This window comes from Chelonia mydas, chromosome 18 (assembly GCF_015237465.2).
Source record: "Chelonia mydas isolate rCheMyd1 chromosome 18, rCheMyd1.pri.v2, whole genome shotgun sequence".
NCBI classification, from domain to species: domain Eukaryota; kingdom Metazoa; phylum Chordata; order Testudines; family Cheloniidae; genus Chelonia; species Chelonia mydas.
The window spans coordinates 10,107,644-10,132,382 of record NC_051258.2 but is presented as its reverse complement, the minus strand read 5'-3'; the positions used below and the strand labels follow the sequence as shown (position 1 = coordinate 10,132,382).

General features: G+C 44.2%; 1 protein-coding gene across 10 annotated transcripts in view; it reads left to right on the top strand.

The window, feature by feature from the left end:
* PRDM2 (PR/SET domain 2) overlaps window positions 1-16,920 on the top strand; it is a 124,486-nt gene extending 107,566 nt beyond the window's left edge. For all 10 annotated transcript variants that reach the window (XM_043531909.1, XM_043531910.1, XM_037881331.2 and 7 more), the window contains 2 exons: window positions 12,635-12,765; window positions 14,422-16,920. In XM_043531909.1, coding sequence (XP_043387844.1) covers window positions 12,635-12,743 — 109 coding nt within the window. In that variant the 3' untranslated portion in view covers window positions 12,744-12,765; window positions 14,422-16,920. The remainder of the gene's footprint in view (window positions 1-12,634; window positions 12,766-14,421) is intronic.
* Window positions 16,921-24,739: the final 7,819 nt, after the last annotated feature.

Genomic DNA, 24,739 nt, shown 5'->3' with positions numbered 1-24,739 from the left:
TCACTCTGATACGAGGGATGGAAGATAATGGTCTTCAGCTGTATACCATCTAATGGCTCCATTATCCCTATATGATAGGAATGAGTGATTCTCAGATTGTTTATATTGTGGAGCATTTAATTTAATATAGGTGGGGCCATAGGTGCTGACTTCCTCTCTACCTGAGGGATGCTTGACCTCTGCCCCAGGCCCTGCCCCCCACTCCACCACTTTCCCCAAGGCCTCCCTGCCCCACCTCTTCCCCTCTTTCCACCTCCTCCCAGAGTGTGCCCCTTCCCAGTTCTTCCCCCTCTTTCTCAGCACCTCCTGCATGCCACAAAACAACTGATACACGGTGGACAGAGGCGCTGGGAGGGAGAGGGAGGAGTTGATTGGCAGGGCTGCTGGCTGGCAGGAGGCGCTGGGGGGGAGCTGGCTGCCAGTGCGTGCTAAGCACCGGCTAACTTTTTTTTCTGTGGGTGCTCCAGGGCTGGAGCACCCACAGAGTCAGCACCTAGGGGTGGGGCTGGGAGCTCTACCTATTATTCAAGTTTCCCAACACTTCCCATTAAAAGATGCTGTTTTCAGTTGCTTATAGCTTTGCCCAACTTCAACCATTTGGGCTGGAATTTTCCGTACTGGTTGTCTGTCTCAAGCTGAAATCGTGGTTCATTTTTTGAGAGGGGAGTGGGGGGAATTTCGGCCAAAATAGTTCAGCCATTTCCAAGAGCAAGGCCAGGGGAAAGTATGGAAAAGTGTGCTGTTTTGCTCTTGTTAAAAAGTACTTAAGACCTTATCTTTGAACAGGTGTAGCACTCCCCATTCTCTGGAGCAGGGACTTGAAATTTGGCAGAGGGTGTGGCCGTTTTGTCAGAGATGTGCCTTTTTGCCATCCCCAAGAAAAACCACCTGGTTTTGACCAAGTCCTAATCAATTGCAAACTGTGGTTTTTGTCAAAGGCTCAATAGAGACATGCTAGAGCTTAGCAGATAACATCTCCCAAGTGGGAGAGCTCCGTGTGGTGGTTTTAAAGGTTCCACCCTTGTTTATGACCCATGTGGGTGTCAATAGGATGCCATTTCTGTTTTTTCAGTTTTGTTTTTTTTAAAACCTGGGAAATGACACACACACCTTCTGGTAAAAGAAGGTTATTAAGGTTGCACAGTCAAGCATTCAAAAGTCAGGAAATGCCAGAATTAAAGTTGCCCGTGTAACCTTAACTTGGCCCCTTTGTACATGAACATTATTGTAGCCTTTAATTACGTGATCACACGTTATTTTTCCTCAGGACCCTTGCTGTAGTCGGTACACAGAGTAGGGACCTGCTCTGGGGATGAATCAGGGCGTGTGGTGAAGGAAACTGTAGGCCCCCTGGTTCTGTTTTGCAGACACTGGGTGGCGTGTATGTAATGTAGTGATTGAGGCAGAGGGTTGCAGGAAGAGAAAATGGATGGTCTCAGGACTAAGACAGGAGAAGGCTTCGTCGGAGTACTGGGCTCTGTTCCTGCCACGTAGTTCCTGTGTGATGCTGGGGAAATCACTTAAATCAGACTTTGCAGAGGTGGTCGCTAACTCTTGGTATTTTCCACTGAATGCATCCGATGAAGTGAGTTGTAGCTCACGAAAGCTTTTGCTCAAATAAATTCCTTAGTCTCTAAGGTGCAAAAAGTACTCCTTTTCTTTTTGTTCGCTAACTCTGTTTCTCATTTCCTCAATGCCCAAAACTGAGACATGGGGCTGAGTTACAGAAGTGCTGAGCGTACACAGTTGTGACTGAAGTCTATGGGAGCAGTGCTTAAAAAAAAAAAAAAAAACCCCAACCTTCTATTACAATGCTATGAAATCTGAAAAATCACGTCTTAAGTGTCTCAAATTGAGCACCCACAATTAATGACATCTTTGGACCTTAATTTTTCTGTGCTTCCTTTCCTCATCTGTAAACTGGAGATAATACCCCCTCACCTCCCAGGGTGTTGTGAAGATTAATTGGTGTTTGTGAAGAACTTATACTATAGTGATCAGCCCCATAAGGCAACCCAACAGGCAGTTCACAAGTCTGTCTCCAGAGCAGGGTTTGTATATTGAACTGTAAATAAGGCCTAGGGCCATACATTGAACAATGGGGTTAAAAAGAAAATACTGAATAGCAGCTCATTAAATGAACGCAGTCCAGTCTGTGTGCTGAATGTGGCAGTGATCCTGTGGGGGGAAAAGTGTGAGACCATGCAAGTAAAGACGATTTCTTAATGCAGATGCACCCAGGGGCCAAGTTAAGGTTGCATGGGCATTTCCTAACTTTGGAGTGCTTGATTTTTGCAACCTTCATACAGTAGTCTTTTAACAGTTTTTTTTTGGTGTGTAATCAATAATCAAAGCAATGCAGAGAGACTTGGACAGATCAAAGCCCCTTTGTGCTGGGAACTCTTCAAACATACAGTCCCTGCCTGGAAGAGCTGACAATCTATACAGATTATTAGACAGACAAAGGGTGGGGAAACAGAGGTGCAGAGAGCTGATGTGACTTGTCCAAGGTCACACAGCGGGTCCTTGGCAGAGCCAGGTCTCCTGATTATCAGTCCAGTTCTCTATCCACTGGACCATCCTATCTCTCCAAGATAAGAGATCCCTCTTGGGAGTAGGTTTCAGAGGGGTAGCTGTGTATGCCTCATTGTTTTTGCTCTCAGGAGTAGCTCCCCTTCCAAAACCCCTTTCCCACGTTCCCTGCATCATCTTTACTGTTCCATTACATGAAATAGCAATATTAGGATAATAAGGGAGATAAAAATGACAATAAATTCACCATCATCTGATGGATGTGGCAGCTGGAATAGGTACCCCCGTGCTATTTCTCCTCTGGGGGTAGAAATTTATATTTATTAGTACTGAATCTTCTCTCTCCCTGCTGCTCCCAGCTCCCTCTAGATCATGTTGTGGTTTGTCTTGTCACTCCTTGGTTGTGTTTACGTCAAAGAACAGCACGAAGTAACCAGTCAAGTAAATGCACAGAAGTACTTGATTTCTTGGGTTAGGTTGGAAAAAAAACCAACACACCCATATCTAGCAGACTGACAGATGGTTTTCCATGGTGACAGTAGCAAGTTGTTTTGCAGATGGTAGTTTGAGAACCGGTGACAAGCCTTTCAAAATATGCATAGCACCTCATGCTGCGTGATCCTTTTAAGTTTCACAATCCAAGCAGGGCTGGCTGAGTCATTACTTGGATCCAAGAACTGCCAGGGAGCTGTGAGAAGTGGCTTTGGTTGATTCAGCAGGTGACACTCCATTTCTCTGAGTCGTTCTTGGCCCGGTGCCCAGGCAGAGTGCTAGATGGCATTGTGCTTTTGGAGCCGTGCCACCTTTCAGATGAGATGAAAAACAGGCTTTGACCACTTGTCACTATGCCACTTAAGAAGAGTGAGAGGGTTAATCCCGGTACCAGGGCCCAATGCAAGGTAAAGCACAGAGTCTGCATCAGTTCCTCCTGCAGTTTTAATTGGATACGTTTCCTTTCGTGTCAGAACCTGTTGTGTGCTGTTGCTCTGCATAGGCAGGGCACATACTATAGAAGTGAGAGTCACCGTACCCTGAAGGGGAAACTCGCATCCAGGGGAGGATAGGCGGTGTTTTCATTGTTGCTCTCCCCACGAGGGTTCTGCTGGGGAGCAAGAAGCTTTTACTCCTCAGGAAGCCCTGCCAGTGGAGGCTGCTGTAGGGATGAGCTGAATCAATGCATCTCCCAGTTGCCCTGGCTATATCCTATCCATTGGAGGGAAGATTGTAGGCACCTTGTATGGCTCTCTTGCCCTTTCTTAGGGCATTTACTCCAGCAGGAGCTGGTGTAGCTGCCTCTAGGCAAATCCAGCCTGCTGGGTTTAACGGAGGCCATATCTACACTGTGGGCACTACCATGGCACAGCAGCTGCAGCACCATAGCATAGACACCACCTACAGCAAGGGAAGGGGTTTTCCTATCGCTGGAGGTAATCGGCCTCTCCGAGGCAGTAGCAAAGTTCAACAGAAGACCTAGCTGCATCTCCAGCAGGGATTAGGTTGGCATAGCTGCCGTGCTCAGGGTGTGAGTTTCTCTACCCCAGGCCTCCGTTTGAGTAGCGGTTATGCTGCTATTTCAGTGTATTGCAGGGTTCAGATTTGATTGTGTTTTGCTTGGGAGCAAGTTTGGCTGTTCAATTCTTTGGGGTGTGAGGGGTTAGAGAAATGCTAGATGATTAATTCTTGCCCCATTGTGCTGCCTTGCATGGTTTCACCAAACTACATGGCCCCTTTCTTAGGGTTCCATTTTAGATTCCTTGAGACTCTGTCCATGCACAAATGCGTATTAGAAGTGTAACCCATTGTGCAGTTTGTGTTACGTAACCCTTTCTAAAAAGAAAAGGAGTACTTGTGGCACCTTAGAGACTAACCAGTTTATTTGAGCATGAGCTTTCGTGAGCTACAGCTCACTTCATCGGATGCATAGCATATCGTGGAAACTGCAGAAGACAGGTCTTCTGCAGTTTCCACGATATGCTATGCATCCGATGAAGTGAGCTGTAGCTCACGAAAGCTCATGCTCAAATAAACTGGTTAGTCTCTAAGGTGCCACAAGTACTCCTTTTCTTTTTACGAATACAGACTAACACGGCTGTTACTCTGTAACCCTTTCTGTGCCTGAGCTGCAGAGAACATGTCTGCTAAGTCTGCCAACTAGGACACTTAGCCCTTTAGTTCATGATCTTAGCTTTGCTGGCCCTAGCTTCAATCCCCAGGGACCATCAAGGTGACAGTTATTACACTAGTAACTAGACTGACTTGTGTATGTGTCAGTTCCCTGCCAACACATTATCACATCAAAGCGTCTTCTAAATCGGCTACACCCAAAGAGTTTTTTTTCCTGTGCTGATCCTTCTGTGTGTGTTGTTTTGTCTGAAGCAAATTACGTAATGAGATATGCAGGGCTGAACCAAGCCTTTTCAGTTCTGCTAGCCCTTAGCACTAGCCAACAGTGTTCTCTCTCATGTTCCTTTTATAACTCAGCTGGGGTGAGCACATTCATATAGAGGGTAAATAAAAATTATATGAAGTCTTCCCGATCTATGATATTCTTTCTGTTGCTATTAAATGATGAGCTTTATTCGTTCCCCCAACCAAGAGGGCAATTCAGTGCACATGGAAGACTTTTATCCAACTATCCAATTAGATTTTATGGCAGCATAAAAGATGCATTTGAGTACTTCTCGTTTTAATCCAGTGTCCTTCACCTTTTGGCACTCCAAACTCAGTGTGCGCCTTAAAAAGGGCCGCAAGATACATTGCTGAAGCAATCCAGTCCATCTCACTGTAAAGGCTCAGGCCAAGATTTCCAAAAGCGACCAGTGATTTCTGGGAGCCCAACTGGAGACATCTCAATAGGGCCTGAAAGCGCAGAGCATCCACTCTCTGAAAATCAGGACCCTTCCGGCCTCTGAGGCTGGGCTCCCAGAAATCACTATTTGCTTTTGAAAATCTTGGGTGTAATTGTAAATGGTGAGTAAGATGTCACTTTGTTACATGGATTCACCTTCTCACATGTTCAGATTGCCCCCCACCCCCATAAGAATTGCATCAGGCTTTAAACAAAGGGTGAGGTTTTCAGGGGTCTCAGCGCTGGCCTAACACTGATCCTGTGTCTGGAGTCTGTAGGAATCTTACCTTTGATTTAAATGGGAGCAGAGTTGAGCCAGCACTGAGCAGTCTTGAAAATACCACCCTTAGGGGGCCATCTGCACAGTGAAACTGACTTGGGGATGGCCTGATTGTTTTGTGTTGGCCTGAGGGAGCAGTGACCATTGTCATGATGTCCCCTAAACCACCATGGCTAGACACTCCGGCTCCGCACCTCTAGAAAGCTGGGCATTCCAGCTTCTCAGTGATAAACGAGCTTTTTCTAGCTTTGGTGGTTTGAGAGAACTGACCATAAAATCACATTATTTGGATTATTCCTTTGTGTCCCTTCGTTTGGTGCCTGTAAAATCAAATCTAGCCCCGTGACCCAGCTTCCCTCCCACTGGTCTGAATTGAGCACATAACACTCTCAAAAGAACTGCAGTGGGACACACGGAAATCCTCCGTTTTGGTAAGCAGAATAAGGACTTTCCAGTTCCTAAGTATATGGCTGTAGAGTAAAATGTGCAAGAAAATCTGTCAACAAATTTCTTCTGGTCCAGTAGGCCCTCCCTTGTTTCCCTTCGAAAAGTTCCCTGCTCCACAGTACAATCCATGGAACTGATGTTAGCTAATATTTCTCAGTGTCCCCTGGTGGCTGTTCTGTGAATTCACTCTCCCAGTAAGCACTATTCTAATGCAGCTGAGAGAGAGAGAGAGTTCGTTTAGCAGGGTAACATACTCGCAGTGTTTCATACCTGACCCGAAGTGGGAAGTACTAAAAACCCTGTTCCCAGGTGGTTAACCAGCCCAGTTTTGCAAACCCAGAAGGTTGGCAGTTTGGAGACGCACTTGTGCAAGAGGAAAAGAAGTACTTGTGGCACCTTAGAGACTAACCGATTTATCTGAGCATAAGCTTTCGTGAGCTACAGCTCACTTCATCGGATGCATTCAGTGGAAAATACAGTGAGGAGATTTATATATACACACAGAACATGAAAAAATGGGTGTTATCATACACACTGTAAAGAGAGTGATCACTTAAGATGAGCTAAAGTGATCACTCTCCTCACAGTGTGTATGATAACACCCATTTTTTCATGTTGTGTGTATATAAATCTCCTCACTGTATTTTCCACTGAATGCATCCGATGAAGTGAGCTGTAGCTCACGAAAGCTTATGCTCAGATAAATCGGTTAGTCTCTAAGGTGCCACAAGTACTTCTTTTCTTTTTGCGAATACAGACTAACACAACTGCTACTCTGAAACTTGTCCAAGAGGTTTTTTGAACCTACTGATGTCAGTCTGCATCTGCTGAAGTTGATTTGCTTATGGATCTTAAATTGATGATGATAGAGGGCAGTAAATATGCTCTATATTAAGAACTAAACCAGATTGTGATTGGGTGTGGAGGATTTGGAGTCCGGGGGGGGGGGGGTTGGGGAGAGAGACTTCTGACCGTGTACATATTTTGTTGTTAAATTAGGGAATCAGAAACTTAAGCTCTCCAAGAAAAACATTTTTCAATTAAGTCAAATATTAAACCCTAAAATCCTCACTACAGTTCCTTTAAATTCTGTCCTCTTCACCATATACTAACACTGGTTAATGCTCAAATAAATTTGTTAGCCTCTAAGGTGCCACAAGTACTCCTTTTCTTTTTGTGGATACAGACTAACACGGCTGCTAATCTGATAACTGGTTATTTTGTTACTATACTGCCCCATTTATAATATCTCAGCAGGATCTTTAATCCTTTTGGATCTCGATTTATCTAGCAATCATGACAAATAGCCTCCGGGCTTCATTCCCACTAGTTACACAGCTGATGTTTCTGGGACTTAAATGGGTAATGTGGAGGACTGAAAAACACCTTTCAAGAATGTAAATTGCTCACCTGTGGTGGAAGACAAGGTAATTTGCATGAAAATGCCAAGTGCTCTTTGTAAAGGAGGGGAGTGTATGTTTAATGTACCTTTTTCTAATGGGCTAGCTACATTAGGCATCCTTCTGCTTCCAACCCAGTGTTCAAGGGTTTGGGGAGGTTGGAGCAGTAGACATTAGAGGTTTTGGAAAATGTTACTTTTCACTGAAAGTCGATTGCTTTCAAACCCTTCATCTCTACATTTCAGAGCATTGCGGTAGATTCTACTGGTGTAACTCTCTCTAAAATCAACAGCACAGCCGTCCAGCATACTGGAGCTGTGTCCCTAACTTACAGGGAGGAGCCTTAGGTCTTGTCTACACGAGCAAGTTGCCCTGGTTTAACTCAAACCAGTTTAGTTAATATAGTGCAACCCCCCCCTCCCCCGCCCCATGTGGACGCTCCTATTTTAGTTTGAGTGTCTTATTATAACTTAATTTAAATCAATTAGGAATTTGTTTACCAAAACAAGCCAGACCAATATAACCCCCTTTATGTCAGTGTAACCGTGTCTATTCTAGGAGGTTGTAGGTTTGTCAATTTTGGTTGGACGTGTTCCTGGAGGTTTCATTATGACATAATCTTTAAGAATTAAAGATTAATCTTTAATTCCTGGAGGGTTGGCAATCCAAGCCGCTGCACTAATTTAATTAAATCTTTTTTTTTAACCAATTTAGTTAGATCAGTACAAAAACCTTGTTCAGACAAGCACTTAGTGATACTTCTCTTTGCCTTCCCCCCGTACACTCCTTATTTTTTTCTGAGGTCAGCCCAGTTTCTGCAGTGAAAAGTATCTCTTGAACTGTGGTGCAGGAGTGGACTTGATACGCTACTGAGGCTGCATCATAACTGGGCATCACCACCACTGGGCATCTTCAGAAATTCTCTCCCCTTTGCTCTGCCCCCCTGCTAGCCATGGTGGGGGCGCTAGCATCAGTGAGACACAGGGTTTGGTTACAGTGCCTCATTGTCATTATTGTCCCCAGGTGGGGAAGTGGCAATGGTGGGAGAACCTCTGCAGGTGTCCAGTGTCCATGCCGGCTGACAGAGCGATAACTGGTTTTAGAGCTAGTGCAGTTGCAGGATTTTCAAATGCTTTAATGTGCATGCAGTGGCTTATTGACTTCTTGGCAATATCTCTCAACTGCTCGCTGATCCACCTGTCCCAAAAGCAGAGCTGCAACTATTGTAAGAAGCAAGCTCATGAGCCTCCCAAGAGGTTAATTTAAGGTCAATAGAGACCCGGCGTGTTTTTCTGTGGGATCCAATCATTAAAGTTGTTCATAACAGTGCAGGGCTCCATCCTGACCCATTCAGAACACTTTGTGGGCATAACAAGCTCCATAAATATTGCAAAAATGCAAGCGAAACAGAAGAGCCTTGTGTTGCTGTTGTAGACAGGTCCAGTGCATCCTACATCTGTCCCAGATGGGCTTCATGTGGTGTTTGGGGTGTGATCCCCTGCGTCTGTTTGTCATTATTGAGTTCATTCCTGATGCATTAAGTTGCTACATCAGTGTCCGTTCATTCTGCCATCCCTTGCCCGGCTCCAGACAATGCTACGCCTTCTCTCTGGCTGGGAAGGCAATGGCACCACCATGTGGGGGATTGTTATGTACTTCTCTGAACAGGGCTCTCGCTGCAAAGGATGGGAGCTGGCTGCTGCTCTGATGAGTAGAGGTCGGCGTGTGTCCCATCACACAGGCTGGCGTGCATTGCCATAAATGATGATTAGCTTGCACTGAGAAAGTTCCAAGTGTTGTGCCTTTGTGAAAAGGCCCTGGCCTGCTGTGGTGTTTAAAACACATTCATTTCCTTGGTTTTTAACACATCTTTGCTGCTACCGCTTTCAAGCTTTAAGGTCATGATTCAGTGAATACTTTTCCACCCCTCTCACACAGGATGGGGCGTCTTTCCTTTATTCTTAGCTGGCTGAGTTTCTGAAAATCCCCACGTAAGTGGTGGTGTTGGAACTTGCTATTGCACAACACAGCAAAATAACAATGATACTACTACTTGGTGCTTCTCAGCGGAAGATTTCCGTGATCTACACAATTAACAACTCGTGCACTGTCCCTTTGAACAGCATTGAGCCCTACTGTGTGAGGAGAGCTTTGCAGGGACAACATGGGGGAGGGAGGGCCAGTAGTAAATATCCCCTGAACAGGACACTCCCTCCTAAGCAGGGATGGACAGTCAGTGCATGTCTGATCTCGACTGACAGCTCTGAAATGAAGATATCAGCCATGAATTGAAACCAGGACCAACTGGGGTGAAGATAATCTCCCCCCCGCCCCCACACACACACTCCATGCCACTTGTGGATGGGTGAGGTTACCAAAGAGTCCAGCAGTTCCTCCACACCACAAGTCGGGCCCTCTGTGGCATGTAGCTTGACCCCATTCCCCCACCATCCCAGGAGGGTAGGAGAGGACCAGGAGCTGCAGAACAGTCCATGGTGGAGGGTGGAAGACAATTTGCACAAGCTTCTCCCCTTGCAGTAGCAGGAGATATGTGGATTGTTTGCACATGCACACATCCCCATCAGGATCTATTGACCTGATGTAGAGTCTCTTAGACCTTGTGTTCACTGGGAAGTAAGGTGTGTTCTTGAGTAAAATTCTAATGAAGACGAGGCAGGTTGTAGTTTTCACATTAGCAGGTCAAGGTAAAGACTATGGGGAAGTCTAAGGTTTACCTCAACTTGCTAACACATATTAGATCTACAAAATGCCTTGTCTCCATTAGGATTTGACCTCTTGAGTTACCACATACTAGCTAACTTGAGGCAAGAACACACCTTCTTTCCTAGTGAAGATGCACCACGCAGAAGTCTGATGGAGTTTGAGGACTGCCAACATAATGGCACAGCAACGGATTTCCCCCAGGCACTTTTACAACAGACAGCACTCGCTAGCCTTTGGCACAGGAAACAGTCCATAGTTAACCATATGGCTTCAGTGATTTTTAAGTAGGGAACACGAGACAAAGTGGTCAATAAAATATCCAGGAGTTAATTTTCAACCTCAATCTGGCTCTTTAAAAAACATTCTCAGTCTCTCACACCCCAAAACACAAGGTGAGGGATCTACTGTAAGAACTAGTTGAAATGCAAAAAAAAAAAAAAAATTTGGATCTACTTTAATGTTGGGGGTTGAGTTTTTGGGAGGAGGGGTAAGAGGTGAATCTTTTCAGGCATGTTGCCTGCCTATATTTTATTTTTCATTCTATATGTTAAGGTGCACAAAGGTCTTTGGGCATTTGCCTAATACATGAATGTGTATTATTATTAATTTTATAAAGGACTTTTGAAAGTTGCAAGGCATCCTTGACATTAATCAATACTTAGATGGACACATTCTGCTTAAAAAAATCCAAGCCAAACTTATTTTCTTCCTTGTGTTACCAGTAACATTTTAATTGCTAAAATCAAAAGAAAGGTCAAACTTCTATTTACTTGTTACCATTCCCATTATTTCATTTGGGAGCATTCATCATCTTGGGCAATAAAATTGGCTTTTTTTCTACTGGCCGTTTTCACTTTCTGGTTCTCATGCACTTGCCCAGTGCTACAATGTTACGTATGCAAACACTGCAGACTCAAATCCAAACTAAACAACTATTTTCATGGATTATTTTTAAACATCCCAGAAAATATTTTTATTAGGCCTGATTGACATTTTTCTATTTTCCAAATGTTGATGACAAATTCACACTTTTAAAAAATTGATTAAATTTCATGAACCATTGTCACAATTTTTAAAAAAACAGTTCTAATTTGATACCAGGTTTTGTGAAATATTTTACAAAACCTACAGCTGGGGACTAACATTAAGGTCAAAGGTCCCTTTTCAAAGATTTCCTTTGAACTCTAAAAATATGCTGGAGCAAAAACTAGCTTCGTGAGCATTGTAGTAATAGATTTTTGAAAGAGGTCCCTCTATTGGAATGTAAGTTGATAATAACATAGTGTTAGTCTTGGTCAGGCTTTGCATGTGCAATATGCAGGGTCGTTACCACAGCTCTGTGTACAAACACTGTACAGATTTGTGCAAATAACCGGTGCTGTGGTACTGGCAACCACAAGTGTTCAAAAATCATGAGATATTTCTTTTAAGCCGGAATGCTTTTTCAAAAACTAATAGATGTGTGATTCTTTTTATCCTTGCCTTTTGGTCTTTTAGCCTTTTACATGCTCTTTTCGCCTTGTCAGTAGCTTTTATCACCAACCCTGAAAACTAGAAACATAATTTTTATTTTGAGATGAAAGATGAGATTCTCACGTAGTCGCAGGATCCGGGGACCTGGGGCTGAAGGTAAAAAGCAAATATCAAAAGCCTTGCAATAAAATCATAGGAGTTAACCACTCTGCTTTTGGTTATTTGTGTGTGCAATTATCTGATTTGCAAGTGCTTTCGTGGTGATGGGGCATGCAGCTTAGGAGTGTAGTTGAGCACCTGGCCTTTTTGAACACCTTACCCTGTTAGTGTATGTGGTTTTTTATGTAATGTGAAATGCCTTTTGCATCAACACGGCTACAAAACAATGACATGGCATGGCAACAAGACAAAATAGACCTTGACTGCCAGCTATTCTGCACAGGGGGCCCGCTGCAGTCACAGCCCTATTGACTATTGATGTCCAGTTTGTCCTTCCTGGAGGGTTCTCCACATAGTTCTCTGAGCCTGGACATCGGGGAGGCTGGTGGGGGGGGGAGAGAAGGGGGTCAGGGAGAACACACTTAACTTTCTCCTGAGTTTTCACCTAAATTGACTAAAGGGTCACTGCAGAGCAATGCAAGACACACCCTCATTTTCATGAGCAACTTTGGCAGCACCTGGGTCTAGAGCCTTTGTACAAAGTCAGTTGGAGCCAATGGAAGGTCTCCCACTGACTTCAGCGAGCTTTGGATCAAGCCCGGGAAAGGTACCCCGGCTTTCATATGATACTGGGCCACCAGCCTGACAAGTAGGTTGGGGTAAATGTTTGAACTGAGATTGTGTGTTGGATATATGGCCTGCTTCTGCTTTTATCCCAAATATGATGTGTGTGTGTGTGTGAGAGAGAGTTTCTCCTGCCTCTTTATGCAGTTACAGACTCCGCACGGCCTCTAGATGTCCCCCCTCCTCTTCTCAGAACACCAGCACCAGGCAATGCAAGAGATCCAACTGCATGACGGCCCACTTCTTCAAGGAATAGACTCTTCTGCACATCAAACCAGGTACAGCAAGGCAGTCGCCCCGTGGTACTGATGACCACACAGCGCTTTGTGATGCTTTGCATTTCTGTAGCCAAAGCACTTTACAAATGTTAGCTCACCTCAGAGAACCCCTGTGAGGCAGCTAACTATTGTCCTCAGTTACTGGTGGGGAAACTGAGGCACACTAGGCTCAATGACTTGCCCAAGGTCACAAAGAGAGCTGGGAATAGAACTCTATATGTTAGTCCTAGTCCCCTGCTTTAGCGAGGCCCATAAGACCATCCTTTCCTCTTGTTCTGAAACACCTAGACCTGTTGGACCCACAGGTTCAAGTCCTGGCAGGGTTGATTTAGCGCTCCATTCTCCTTCAACAGGAGAACAGAGTTCCACTCCGCGCCCTATGTGAGATCCTTGTGGAAGAGGCCTTAAAGCTCACTGTGCCACTCCTACAGGTGGATCTTTGAGCCCTTGGCAATTCTTATAAGTGCTCCGATTCTCCATTCCTCCTGTGCTGCTGGGCAGAGACCTGTGTGCCATTTGCTTGCCACCCTCCACCTCAGACAGGACCGCATTTCTTTTCTGCTGTTCGCAGAAGTGCTTTGAGATTCTACGGGACAAAAGGGCCAAAGGCTTAATGTCACTCTATTCTTAATATCAAGGCAACTGCACCCAAACCACTGGGGGATGCCTTGGCAATGTGCCGGTAGCTTAAGAACTAGACCCCTCATTTGCATATTAATTTACATATTTAATAGCCTTGACTTCACTATTTGCTTCTTTGGTAGGAAACATTTTTAATACAAAAAATATAGTGCCATGTTGCATTTTAAATACATTAGCTCAGATCCTCAGCTGGTGTAAATCAGCGTAGCTTCATTGTAATCAAGGGAGTGACATAAATTTTCCTCAGCTGAGGATCTGGCCCAGTCCCCCTAGTGATCCTGAAATGACTCGCTTCTCCGTACATCAGAGGAAGTTTTGACTAATCCGGGTAGTTGAAGAAGCCCAACTCAGTAATAAAAAGTTTGTTGAAAGCTGCTAAAGTGCTGTTGGATAGAACCTAGTGGATAGAACACTAGACTGGGACTCAAGACCTGGATTTTAGTCCTGGCTCGGTCACTGGCCTGCTGGGTGACCTTGGGCAAGCCACCTCGTCTCTGTGCCTCAGATTCACCGCATGCAAAATAGGGATAATGATACTGACCTCTTTTGGGATCTACTGATGAAAAGCGCTACATAAGAGCGAGGTATTATTATTACTAATTATGTGAGTAAAGTTAAATACATGTGCAAATGCCTACAGGGTCTTGAACCCTGAAATAGGTTTATATTTGGTTAAACTAAACTGTAAATGAAATAGAGAAAATTAGTATTATGGGAAAAAGTTAGTACGATAAGAAAACCAAACTGCCTCCTGCACTATCAGAAATGGTGGAGAATAGTAAAAATTTAACATTGATTGGACAGTGATATCTGAGTTTCCCCTGTTATTTCTTGTTGTTAGAATAGGGGAGACTGTGACTTTTCACATACCACTTTGGGTAAATGGTGACTTTTCTATGGAGACCACCGTTATTGCAGGTGATTATGTGTATTTGCAGGCACAGGACAGTGCTGAACTGAGAAGATGAGGCAAAGTAATCCTTAGATATCATAATCTGTTCTGTTCATTCCCAGTTCGAGTGAGACCAGGAGTTCATCAGGAGAAAGAGGGGGGCCAGTGGTATTCTGTGCCAGAAGCAACGGCATCTTGTTGTCATTGTCCTTCTTTGCAGAGAGCGAGTCATGAACTATGGAGGCCGGTGAAAGGATGATTCTGTCACATCCCCTGCAATGTGAAGTCCACTCATCCAGAGCCAGTGGAAGAGCATGGGAAAACATTCAGAGAGAATTGTAGATTGTTGTGACCACATTGGGAGGGCAGGTAGATTTGGGCAATTCTTCTCTTTCTGTTGGAACGTAGAGGGGTTGGACATACTATGCAATTACATTTTCAAAAGACTGTTACATCATTTTATCTTCTAACTGTACTGTACACTTTATAGAACTGAGCAACCCATTGAAAATCCACCCAGAGTGGAGCGGTTGCTGAGGTGTTCATATCCCAAATCTGTGGGTACCCCAATCTGAGTGTGTATCATGACCTTTAAGATGTTGGAACATTGCAAAGGTTGTGATGCCACTGCTTTTAGAAGATTGTAGGACTTGCATCTCCTGGAAACTCACCTGTTAAGTGGTCTCTGAAATGCAGTGATGGTGTCAGTCCAGTTTTCTAATGGGACAAGCGTTCATTTTGCGAAAAGCTTCCGTTATATTTGGCACTAGCTCGGCATCCATTCATTGCTGCCATGATTGAGTTTTACAAGCATTCCTAAAATGCCCATCACAGTGCATGGTACCAAGCAACATCTTCCCACAAATAGGGAGGTTAGTAGTTGTGACCCTCCATTAGAGCCAATCTAGTTTGGTTAGGCTTAGAGAGGAAGGAGCCATGATGATTGATCACAGCCTGTAAAGACAAAGTTTCAGGGTGTTGCAGTTAGTGAGAAGGCTGAACAAAGAGAGGTATTCTCTCTTACTCATAAAGGGCCTTGTTCACGCAGGTCTATCATATGGCAGAGGTGACCTCTTCTTGCTTCCACAAACTTCACCTTTGTAGCTGCTTAATGAATTTGGATGTCCAATACCCATTCAAAATTAATGTAAACCACATATCCAAAGCCACTGGGCAGCTTTGAAAATCTCAGCACACTGATAAAGCAATTTATGGGTCTTAGATATGTCTAGGAGCCTGCCCCATTGTACCTAATCTCCAAGTTACAGTCATTTAGCTTCATCGAAAGGTCTCCACAATAGACTCTGCTGTACTGGATGCAGCAAATTCTCTTTTATTTCATTTACCTGTCCTTGTTTCTTCCTTTTTTCATGATCCAGAATTTGTATGGCAACACCTGCACTAGAGTTCTTTAGAAAACGGACGATCTTCCTGTATGTTTTGACAGCACCTAACATTGTAGCAACAAATCGGAGAAAAATTCCAGCACCACTTTGAGGTATCCCTAAAGTTTCCAGTGCAATGTTGTTAGACAATGAGCATGTTTACTAAGTGATGTATTTTCACTTGTCACTCAGGGGCTCTTGCTTAAGAGATGCCTCATGTTGCAGCCTGAACTATACCTAAAATAGCCCACTCTTTTGAGACCTCTCTCAGTATCTAGGAGTGGGCAAGGTGTGTTTAGAAATGGAGATTCTGGCTTGGATTCTGCTGGGCTTAGTGCCTTTAAGGTAGACCTGTGACATTACTAAAGCTGAATTTTGTGCAGTTTACTTTTCTTCGGGTTTTTTTAGAGTGATATTAATTATACTGTTCAAGAAACTCAAGGAGAGAAGTGTGTAAATGCTTTGATATATGAATACTTTTCCCAGAGCAGTTTTGGTTTATCATGCAAACCTGTAAATATGTATTTACAATTTTAAAAGCACGTCTTTGCGTCCCTATTGTAAATGCTCCATTTTTAAAGTTTTGTATCTTGTTACTCCACTAAAGATTGCAGCACCCAGTTTGACCTTGCATCAGTCCACACTAAAAATCCATTACAGTCTGAGCCGTGGTAGAAAAATATCCACACCATCAACAAGAAATGTCCCATTATTGCAGTAAACTTTTCACTGTTTTCCCCTTAGACAACAAAAGAAGATTCTTTGGAGGCAGGGAGTCCATCTTTGCACAATAATTGATTCAAACTCATAGCATTTCTATATGATGATGGGGACATTTTCACCTCTGCATATTCAGGAAAATTCACCATTGTTTTCCAGGGCAGAATTTCAATTTTGCAACAACCCTCCACCATGCCTGCTGGTGAAATTTGTGAAATTTTGCCTTTGACCTCCTTCCCCCCTCCTCCCCCAAATCACAAATTCTCATGAAAATTCAAGGGGGGGGGAGACCCAGGTTTTGCATGTAGAAATTTGCAAGGCTGACGCTGGTAGCTCTGCAGCACTTTCATGACACTTGTTTTTAAAATAAAAAATTCGGTATAAACAATGTGAAGACGTGGTGTTACCTGGTGGGGCTTGAGTTCTGAACATTGCTCTGGAAAACTGAAGACTCTGTCTGCCATGTAAAGAAAAAACAATAAACTAATGTGACGAACTGTCGCGTGGGAACGGTTACTGACTTGCCAGCACTTTCAGTCCACCAGTTTTGAGTCACAGCCATGCAACAGGAGGGGCTGAAATGGAGAATTCCTTTATGGGAATCTCCTGTAACTTAAATGCGGCCAAAGAATATTTTTTTTTTTTTTGGAGGCGGGAGAGTGGAGGGGAGAAAATCACTGTAAATAAATGAATATTCCCAGTGTAACACTGGGTGTCAAGGGCCCAGATCTGCTAATAATTATGAACAGGAAGGGCTGAGTGCTCCCTTTATGTCACTACCATCTGCCATCTTTTCGGACAAGGCCAAAGCATCATCCAAGCCTCCATGTTCTTTGGGCCCTCCACCCACCCCATCAGCTTTCGCTGCTCCTGCAGAGAGCAAAGATTCCTGCATTCTCAGGAATGTGCTCACACTCACTATGTGAAGATGCAGCAGCATGGTCTAGTGGATGGACCACTGGCCTGGGGCTCAGGAGATCTGAGTTCTGTTCCTGGCTCTTGCAGTGACCCAAGGCAAATGATTTCCCATCTCTGTGTGTCCCTTCCAAATCTTTGTCTGATCTATGTAGACTACAAGCTCCTTGGGGCAGGGACTGTCTTATGATGTGTTTGTACAGCACCCAGCACAACAATCTTGGTGGGGGCTTCTATGAACCACCACAATATGTACAAATAATAATTTAAACCAGAGAAAGCTTTTCTGAGAAAAAAGAGTCAGAGGACATAAATCGGAGCATTTTAATGGTGTGGCATCTGGACAGAGACTGCAAAAAATTACTCTAATAGGGGTTAGAGAGTTTGTTAATGGAGAGAAATTTCGATGATCACACTATGCCTGCTCTTGTCAGCGCTCACAACTTTTCCTTCCACTCTGCTGGAGTTCTCCAAGAGTCCCCATTTTCAGGGAGGTAGCTTTCTGCTTTAAAGAGAACTCAAGCTCTTGATCTTTCCAAACCCTCCAGACAGTTGGACGAAGGAGTTAGTTTTGTCATCTATGCAAGCTCACCCTTCTCTCCTTTGATTGCCCTCCTTCTTAGATTAGCCTATTCTCTCTCCCCTCCCCCCCCCCCCAAAAGGAAGGGTCCTTTGCTCAATCTGTTTATGAAACTATGTTTGATATTGGTTCCTCAGATCCCTCTCTCTGGGAGTAATAGGGCTGGGAAAGAAGTCCAAGGTTAATTATACAGAACAGTATACATGTTCAGAAATTGAACAGAGTTATGTCAGCTGTATCCATCCATCCCAGCCAGACTGAGTCTTTATATCCCATTCTTCATCTCCAGCTTGTAGTTATTACCTCCTGAAAATGAGCTGTCCAGAGTTAAATGCCACTAGATTGTTAATTGTGATGGTGTTGCTGGAACGTATTTGGATGCTTGAACATGACGAACAGCCTGTGACGATCCATCCGCCTTGCCAGTGTTTCCACAATGACGTTCCCCCTCGCCCACACCAAAGGTAAATCTCATTATCATGCATGATGCAGCTCATGCACTTGATATCAGAGAAATATATGTATTCACGGCTTGCACATGATTTTTCAGCTAAGATCAAAGCAAAACTCAAATGAATAGTCCAAGGCAGGCAAAAGGTGCCCTTTACAGGAATCATGATAATGAACTGTTGGGGCTTATCCAGTTCCCAGTAGACAGCGGTTTGCATTACAGAAGAGACATCATTCTAACTGGCACTTTTGCTGGACATCTCAGCAGAGGAGCCATGAATGAAAGAACCGAGGGGACAATTAATGTCACCTACTGCGGAAGTCGTTCCAAGACAGGGTTTTAGATTCCAAAGATCACTGAGAAAGGGAAGCAAGCCACTGAAGAATCTGACATAGCTTCCCTAACCCAAGACCGCCTGCCGTCCAGGTAAGAGAGGCTGGGATTCAGAGGAATAGAGAGAAGGTAGGTGGGATGGCAGGTAGGATTTTTACTGGAACATTTCTCATCTGAACGCATTATCTGAGGTCTGCTCTAGAACTGGATGAAGGTGAGTAGAGTGTGGAGAAGGGTTCTCTGAACCCATTAGTTCATCTCCGTTACAGAACAACCGCATTCAGTGTTGAGCAAATTAGTGGTGTGAAAAGGAGATTCTATGCTATTCCTTGTGGTGCACTGTCTGTCTATGGCTATAAAGTTTATTATGGTTTTTAAAGGGTGGAGGGTGGGGAGGGTTCATTACTAGTGAATTCATTTCAGGAGCATCCTTCATTCTCAGAACAATGGCAGATTTATTGAGCCATTCCACTGGGAGTTTTTGGGGCTAAAAGCAGTAGATTTTTCCCTTTGACATCTGGAGATTCCTTCATGCCCCATAAGACTGTGTTGTTACTTAAAAGTCACCACTTTATGTTCTTGGTGATTAATGCTGTTAGCTCGTTTGAAGCTGCATACCGAAGTCAATGCGCTGTCTTTTGCCCGCAGTCCACTTTTGCAGCCTTGATGGTTTTTTAAAACCCTAGTTTCAATTAGGTGATGAGCAAAACCAGACTTCTCTGACCATAAATCTCTCACTGCATGAGAGCAGCTCTGAAGTGTTCCTTAGCTGGCTGGCTAGATGTCATTTGCTCTCACTTGCTGTCCAAGTGGCCGCACTAATCTCCCCTTTGAAAGGAATGAAGACAGGCTTGGTGTTCTGGCTTGTGGAAGAAGATACCTTCACAAAGATAAGGGGGAAAACCCTCCAACTATTACTGTGGCTGCCCTTGTGCCACAACATAAAATCAGCCACAGCTGCAGTCTCCAGGGGTACGAAAGCTGGAGATGATGAAGCAGCTGGTGAACAAACCCTTTGGGAAAAAAAAAAATCTCAGCCATGCCTCTCAAGACAGAGGATGGAGAGTCTCACAGGAGAGGAGAAACCTGGTTTATCTATTACCATCTTTGGTGCCAATGGCCAGGTAATGTTCCTTGTAGGCTATGTCTGGAGAACAGTGCGTGTAAAGGTTTTAAAAAAAAAAATTAAACAAGGAAGACACTTGCAAGTGTCAGGATCCCCTAGCAGCTTGTCACTGTGTATTAGATATGGGGCAAGCTCCTGAGGGGACAGACTAGAAATAGTGTAAGAGTCAAGCACTAAGGAACGTGCTTTCCTTGTTCATGGGGAAGAGAGCCTTTTGCCTCTAGGTCACTTGTTTGAGTCTAGCCTAGGTCAGGGACCAAAAGTCACTACTAGCTGATGGCTAGTGGCCTATGTGAAACAAGCAGGGGGTGCTCTCCGTATCTCTAGTGGACCCCAGCACAGGTGCATGACCCATCATAGCTGGTGCTGTCAGCAGAGAGGCCAAAAACTGAATAGCCCCATGAAGCCCCTCAGGCCTAGAGATGGTCCCTCTGTCAGGGATGAGCTAGTTTGGAAGGGGAGTGTGGCCAGGGGAAGCTTGCTGTGGAGCAGAGCTTTCAGACCACAAAGGGTGTGTGCTTGGCTGTAGATGATTAATAAAAGGCAGCACCTGCAGTGGTCAGCTTGTGGAAAAGCAGAACAGGTGGGAGCAGGCAGGCATTTGGAGACTGTTTGTGGCACTTCTTTAGATTTAAAACTCAAGTGCTACTAAGCTGCTTTGGTGCCTGTTGTGCTCCTGCTTTGGAAGAAGGGAATAATTCCTCTCAAGAGTAAGACCACCCTGGAACAACTGCCCTTTGCATTTGGAGGCTGAAGTAAATAATCACGCTGGTTCTTCCTCCCAGGTACAAGTTTCCTCCAGGATTTGTTGTGCTGCTCTACTAAGCTGTTAGTCACCTTGACTTTGTAGCATCTTTGTTATGTGGTTGTTCATGAATCTCTCTGCAAGAAGCCTTTGCTATGCTTTGGTAAATGCTCCATTTGTGAAAGTTTAGGGATGTTTGTATCCTTTTATTTAAAAAAAAGTAGTATGTATTGTGTTTTTCATCAGCTATTGGAATCTCCTTCTGCAGAAAGTGTTGGGCCCATCAACATTATTTTCACATAAGAGCAAGTGATAAAAAAGGGGAGAAGTAACCCTTACAGTCCTGCCACTGACCAGACAGTACAGTGCGATACAAGTGAATAGTAGGCTTGAGACGCCACAGACCAAATAGACTGGAACCTTTTCATGAGCGCTTAACTTACTACCAGTTTTTCCCCAACAGGAAGGGAAAGAAATGCACTCCTGAAGGAGGGGCGTTCAGCGAGGAACTACAGGGCAATGAAGTTAGCTCAGTTCCTTTTGGGGTGTTGCCTATGAAGGGCCAGATTCTCTGCTGCTCTGGACAATGATGTTCTATGATTCTATGATGATTCTATGAATGTGTAGTGACTTGCACCTGTTCTGATCTAGCAGCAATTCACTCCTACGTCGCCCTTGCTCTGTGCAGCTGTAAATGTATAGTGCAGGGCAATGAAGAATCTAGCCTAAAGTCTCTCAGCTCCTTCCTATCCTGTCCAATTGGGTTTGCATATTGCAGAACTTTTCTAAGCCAGCAGCATGTTGCAATATTTGTGTTGCAAGGCAAACATCCCACTGCGATGATTCATCTGCCAAACTTGCTTGCTCTGTTACATGCTACACTGGGGCTGGTTCAGCAGGCTCTTCTTCCTGCTACAAGAGTCGGTCCACCCTAACTACTGCTGTTTAGATACTGAACAGAAAATCATGAAAGGCAGGGCAGTCTAGGGGTTAGACTTGGAATTGGGAGATCTGGCTTCAATTCTCTGCTCCACCACAGATTTCCTGTATGACTTAAGCAAGACATGTTGTACCTCGGTTCCCCATCTGCATAAGGGGGGATAGTAGTTCCCTAGCTCACAGGGGTGTTGAGTATAAATGCATTAGACTGTAGGGTGTTCAGACACCTCAGTATGGGGCCATATAAGTACCTTTTGATACCTTTTTTTTTTTTTAGAAGGTCAAGAAAGATGACCATGAAACTTTCAAAGTGCCAGCAAATGAAATCCTTACATACCAAATTTCCTCCCCTTCCTAGTAGGGAGTGTGGTGTTCACGCTACTAACAAAAGCTTCTCTTTATACCTTTACATCCACCTAACCGTGCAGAAACCAAAGCCTCCAACTAGCTGCAAGAGGCAGCTCTCTGGTTTGATCAGCCTTCAGAACCCTGGCTTATGTGAGGAGTAAATCTCTGAATTCTCCAGCCACACACTGACCCTGAATACCTGTTTCCAGAATGTCAGAAGTCTTCAAATACCAAACACTGGGGCTCAACCCATCTCGAGTTTTTCTCATAGCAATTGCTTCGTTTAAAAATTACTTTAGTTATTTTCTTGGAATGTGGCTTATGCTGCTGGCATCAAACAACTCATTATTCTTCCTGCCAAGAACTACTTTCCTAATGACTCTTCACTGTATTTCCCCCCCTTCCTTTTGTTCTTAAACTGCAAGTCATGAATGACACATATATTTCCAGTGCACATGAATCAAATCCCAGGAGATAATCTTTAAGTGTGCAGTAATTCTCCTCATCTGCATTTGAACTTGCTTGGGGCGGCAAACTGAGGGAATAGCAAAAATTCTTTAACACTTTGCCAGTCAGTATTTTTCAGTAATGATACAATTGCTTGTTTCCATGTCCGGCTGGTGAATTTCAGTTAAAAGCATGAGTTAATTCCTCGCTGTTCCATTTAAACTCCTCCTCTTCTGTTCCTGCATCTTCTCCCATAGGGGAGCACTGCATGGCATAGCACCCATACTGTGTGCAGGGATTCTTCCAGAGCACGCATGCTCTCTCTCTCTCGTGCGTGTGTGTGTGTGTATACATACACACACATGCACACAGTGAAAAGCATGTTATAATAAAATCCATTTTCTTGCTGGGACAGCTCCTTTTCTATTGTGCCATCCTGCTCTGACCTCTATATTAAGCCCTCTGCTATATGCTTTTTCTTCCACTCAGGTAACTAAATGTGGAAGAAAAACCCCCGGTACCAAGTGGGTTGCATTTATCAAGGCCTGGCCTTATGTGATTTGCTTCCACTCTGCATTCACTTTAGACTTTCTTTGCCAATCTTGCAGAAAGCTTCGCATTGCAAGACTTCTTGACTTCCTGTCAGATCCATTAAGCGTCAGCATGGGGAAGATAAGTTGCTACATCTTCATAAAATGATATGAAGGACCTTGTCAGCAGGGCTGTTCGTCATTCCAGACAGAGTACTACTAAAGGTGAAATAGCCGAATTTTCTCTGTCAAATCACCCGTTTCCATAATAACTTGGTTTTAAGTTACTAATTTGCCTAGGATACTCTATCAAGGGAAACATTTCAATGGACAGATCTGTTGGATCCAGTCTTGGCCTCTCTCTCTCTACGGGACATGTTGAAAGCCCTATTGCTTCAGATATAGTACATGTAGCCTCTTCTCCCAAGGGAGATGTTAGATGCCCTGTTGGTCAGGACTTAAAAGTCGAATGGACCAAGTGTGTGTAGACGTGCTGTAGGGTACAATACTGCTTTGACCCCAGTGAGCAAACAAGTTTCTTCCATCTTCTCTGGGATGCTATAGCCATAAACTTTCAGTAGTGAATGGAACTTTGCCTCACTTTCCTTTGTCACACACTTGGACCGACACTAACAAAAATGACAGCAAGGAGCATAGATTTCCTCTACATGCTTGTACTGAAGCTAAAGAGCAAAATATCTGCCTTGGAGCTTAATTCTACCCTTGGACAATGGATGCCCCATGACTGCGTACCATATGTTATACAACTGGTGCAAATGCAATAGATACAGTATGCAGCAATGGGACCTGCATGTTCATTGTTTGAATTACTGTAGCAACCAGAAACCCCAATGGAGAATAGCTCCTATTGTGGTCGGTGCTGTAAGGATGCATAGTAACATGATCCCTGCCCGCAAGGAGTTAATTTAGCAGGCTCAAACTCTTAATCCACATCATGACCAGCACTCTGCCAAGGACACAAAGAACAGCTGTAGAAATGGAAGAACATCCATTTGGCAGAAGAATAATTGATCTTGTTAATATTCTGCCTTAATGACTAGGCTTTGCCCTAGGATTCAAGGTGAAAATTCACAGGGATACCATCAATCAGGGTCAGCAAATCTAGAACTCAGCATTGAGTTGTTTGGGTGGTCAGACCTTTTTTCCCCCCCATCCTCTCTTTTAGAGGCATGTCAGAAGTGAGCTGCTAGCAGTGGCTATGTTGACTGGCTGGCCCTGTGACTTTCTTCAGGAGACAGTGTTTCCACGATGTGACAACAAGGTAGCCCCAGTAATATGCTCAAAAGGCAGAATGGCTTTGGAGCTTCGAGACTGTTCATATTGACTCTCCAGGCACTTCACAAATGTGCCCAGTGCGTGAACACTTGATATCTGGAGCAGAGTGGGAGTAATCAAATTTCCTGGGTGTTACTTTGTGTTTGGTAGAAGTTTGCAGCATATATTTAGCATGATGTCATTGCTTTTATGCCCCATTGAGTTGAGACCTTGCCTAGCTGACCTTTTCATCAGAAGCCAGGGGAACATTGAGATGTAAAGGGAGAGAATTCGCTGTAACAATGTAAAATGGTGATGGCTTGATTTCCCCCAGGGACCAAGCAATTGCAGCTCCACTGGTTTCAGCTGGAGTTGGGAGTGCGCAACACCTTAAAACTAGGCATCAAGTATCTTCACACGGCTTGCCCTGTCCCCATCCCTATTCTTGTGCTTCAAGTAAGGGACTTCGTGTGTTGGTGGTGGATCAGGTTCTCAATGCCCCACTAGGATTTACTGTGTCTGTTGTGGCATTGCCTGGGCATCCTGATCACAGCCCGACAATACTAGAGGCGGTGCGATCGAGCATTTACAGTGGGGTTTTCCAAGCACTCTTTGTTGGCTTAACTCTGCTCCCATTAACATTAAG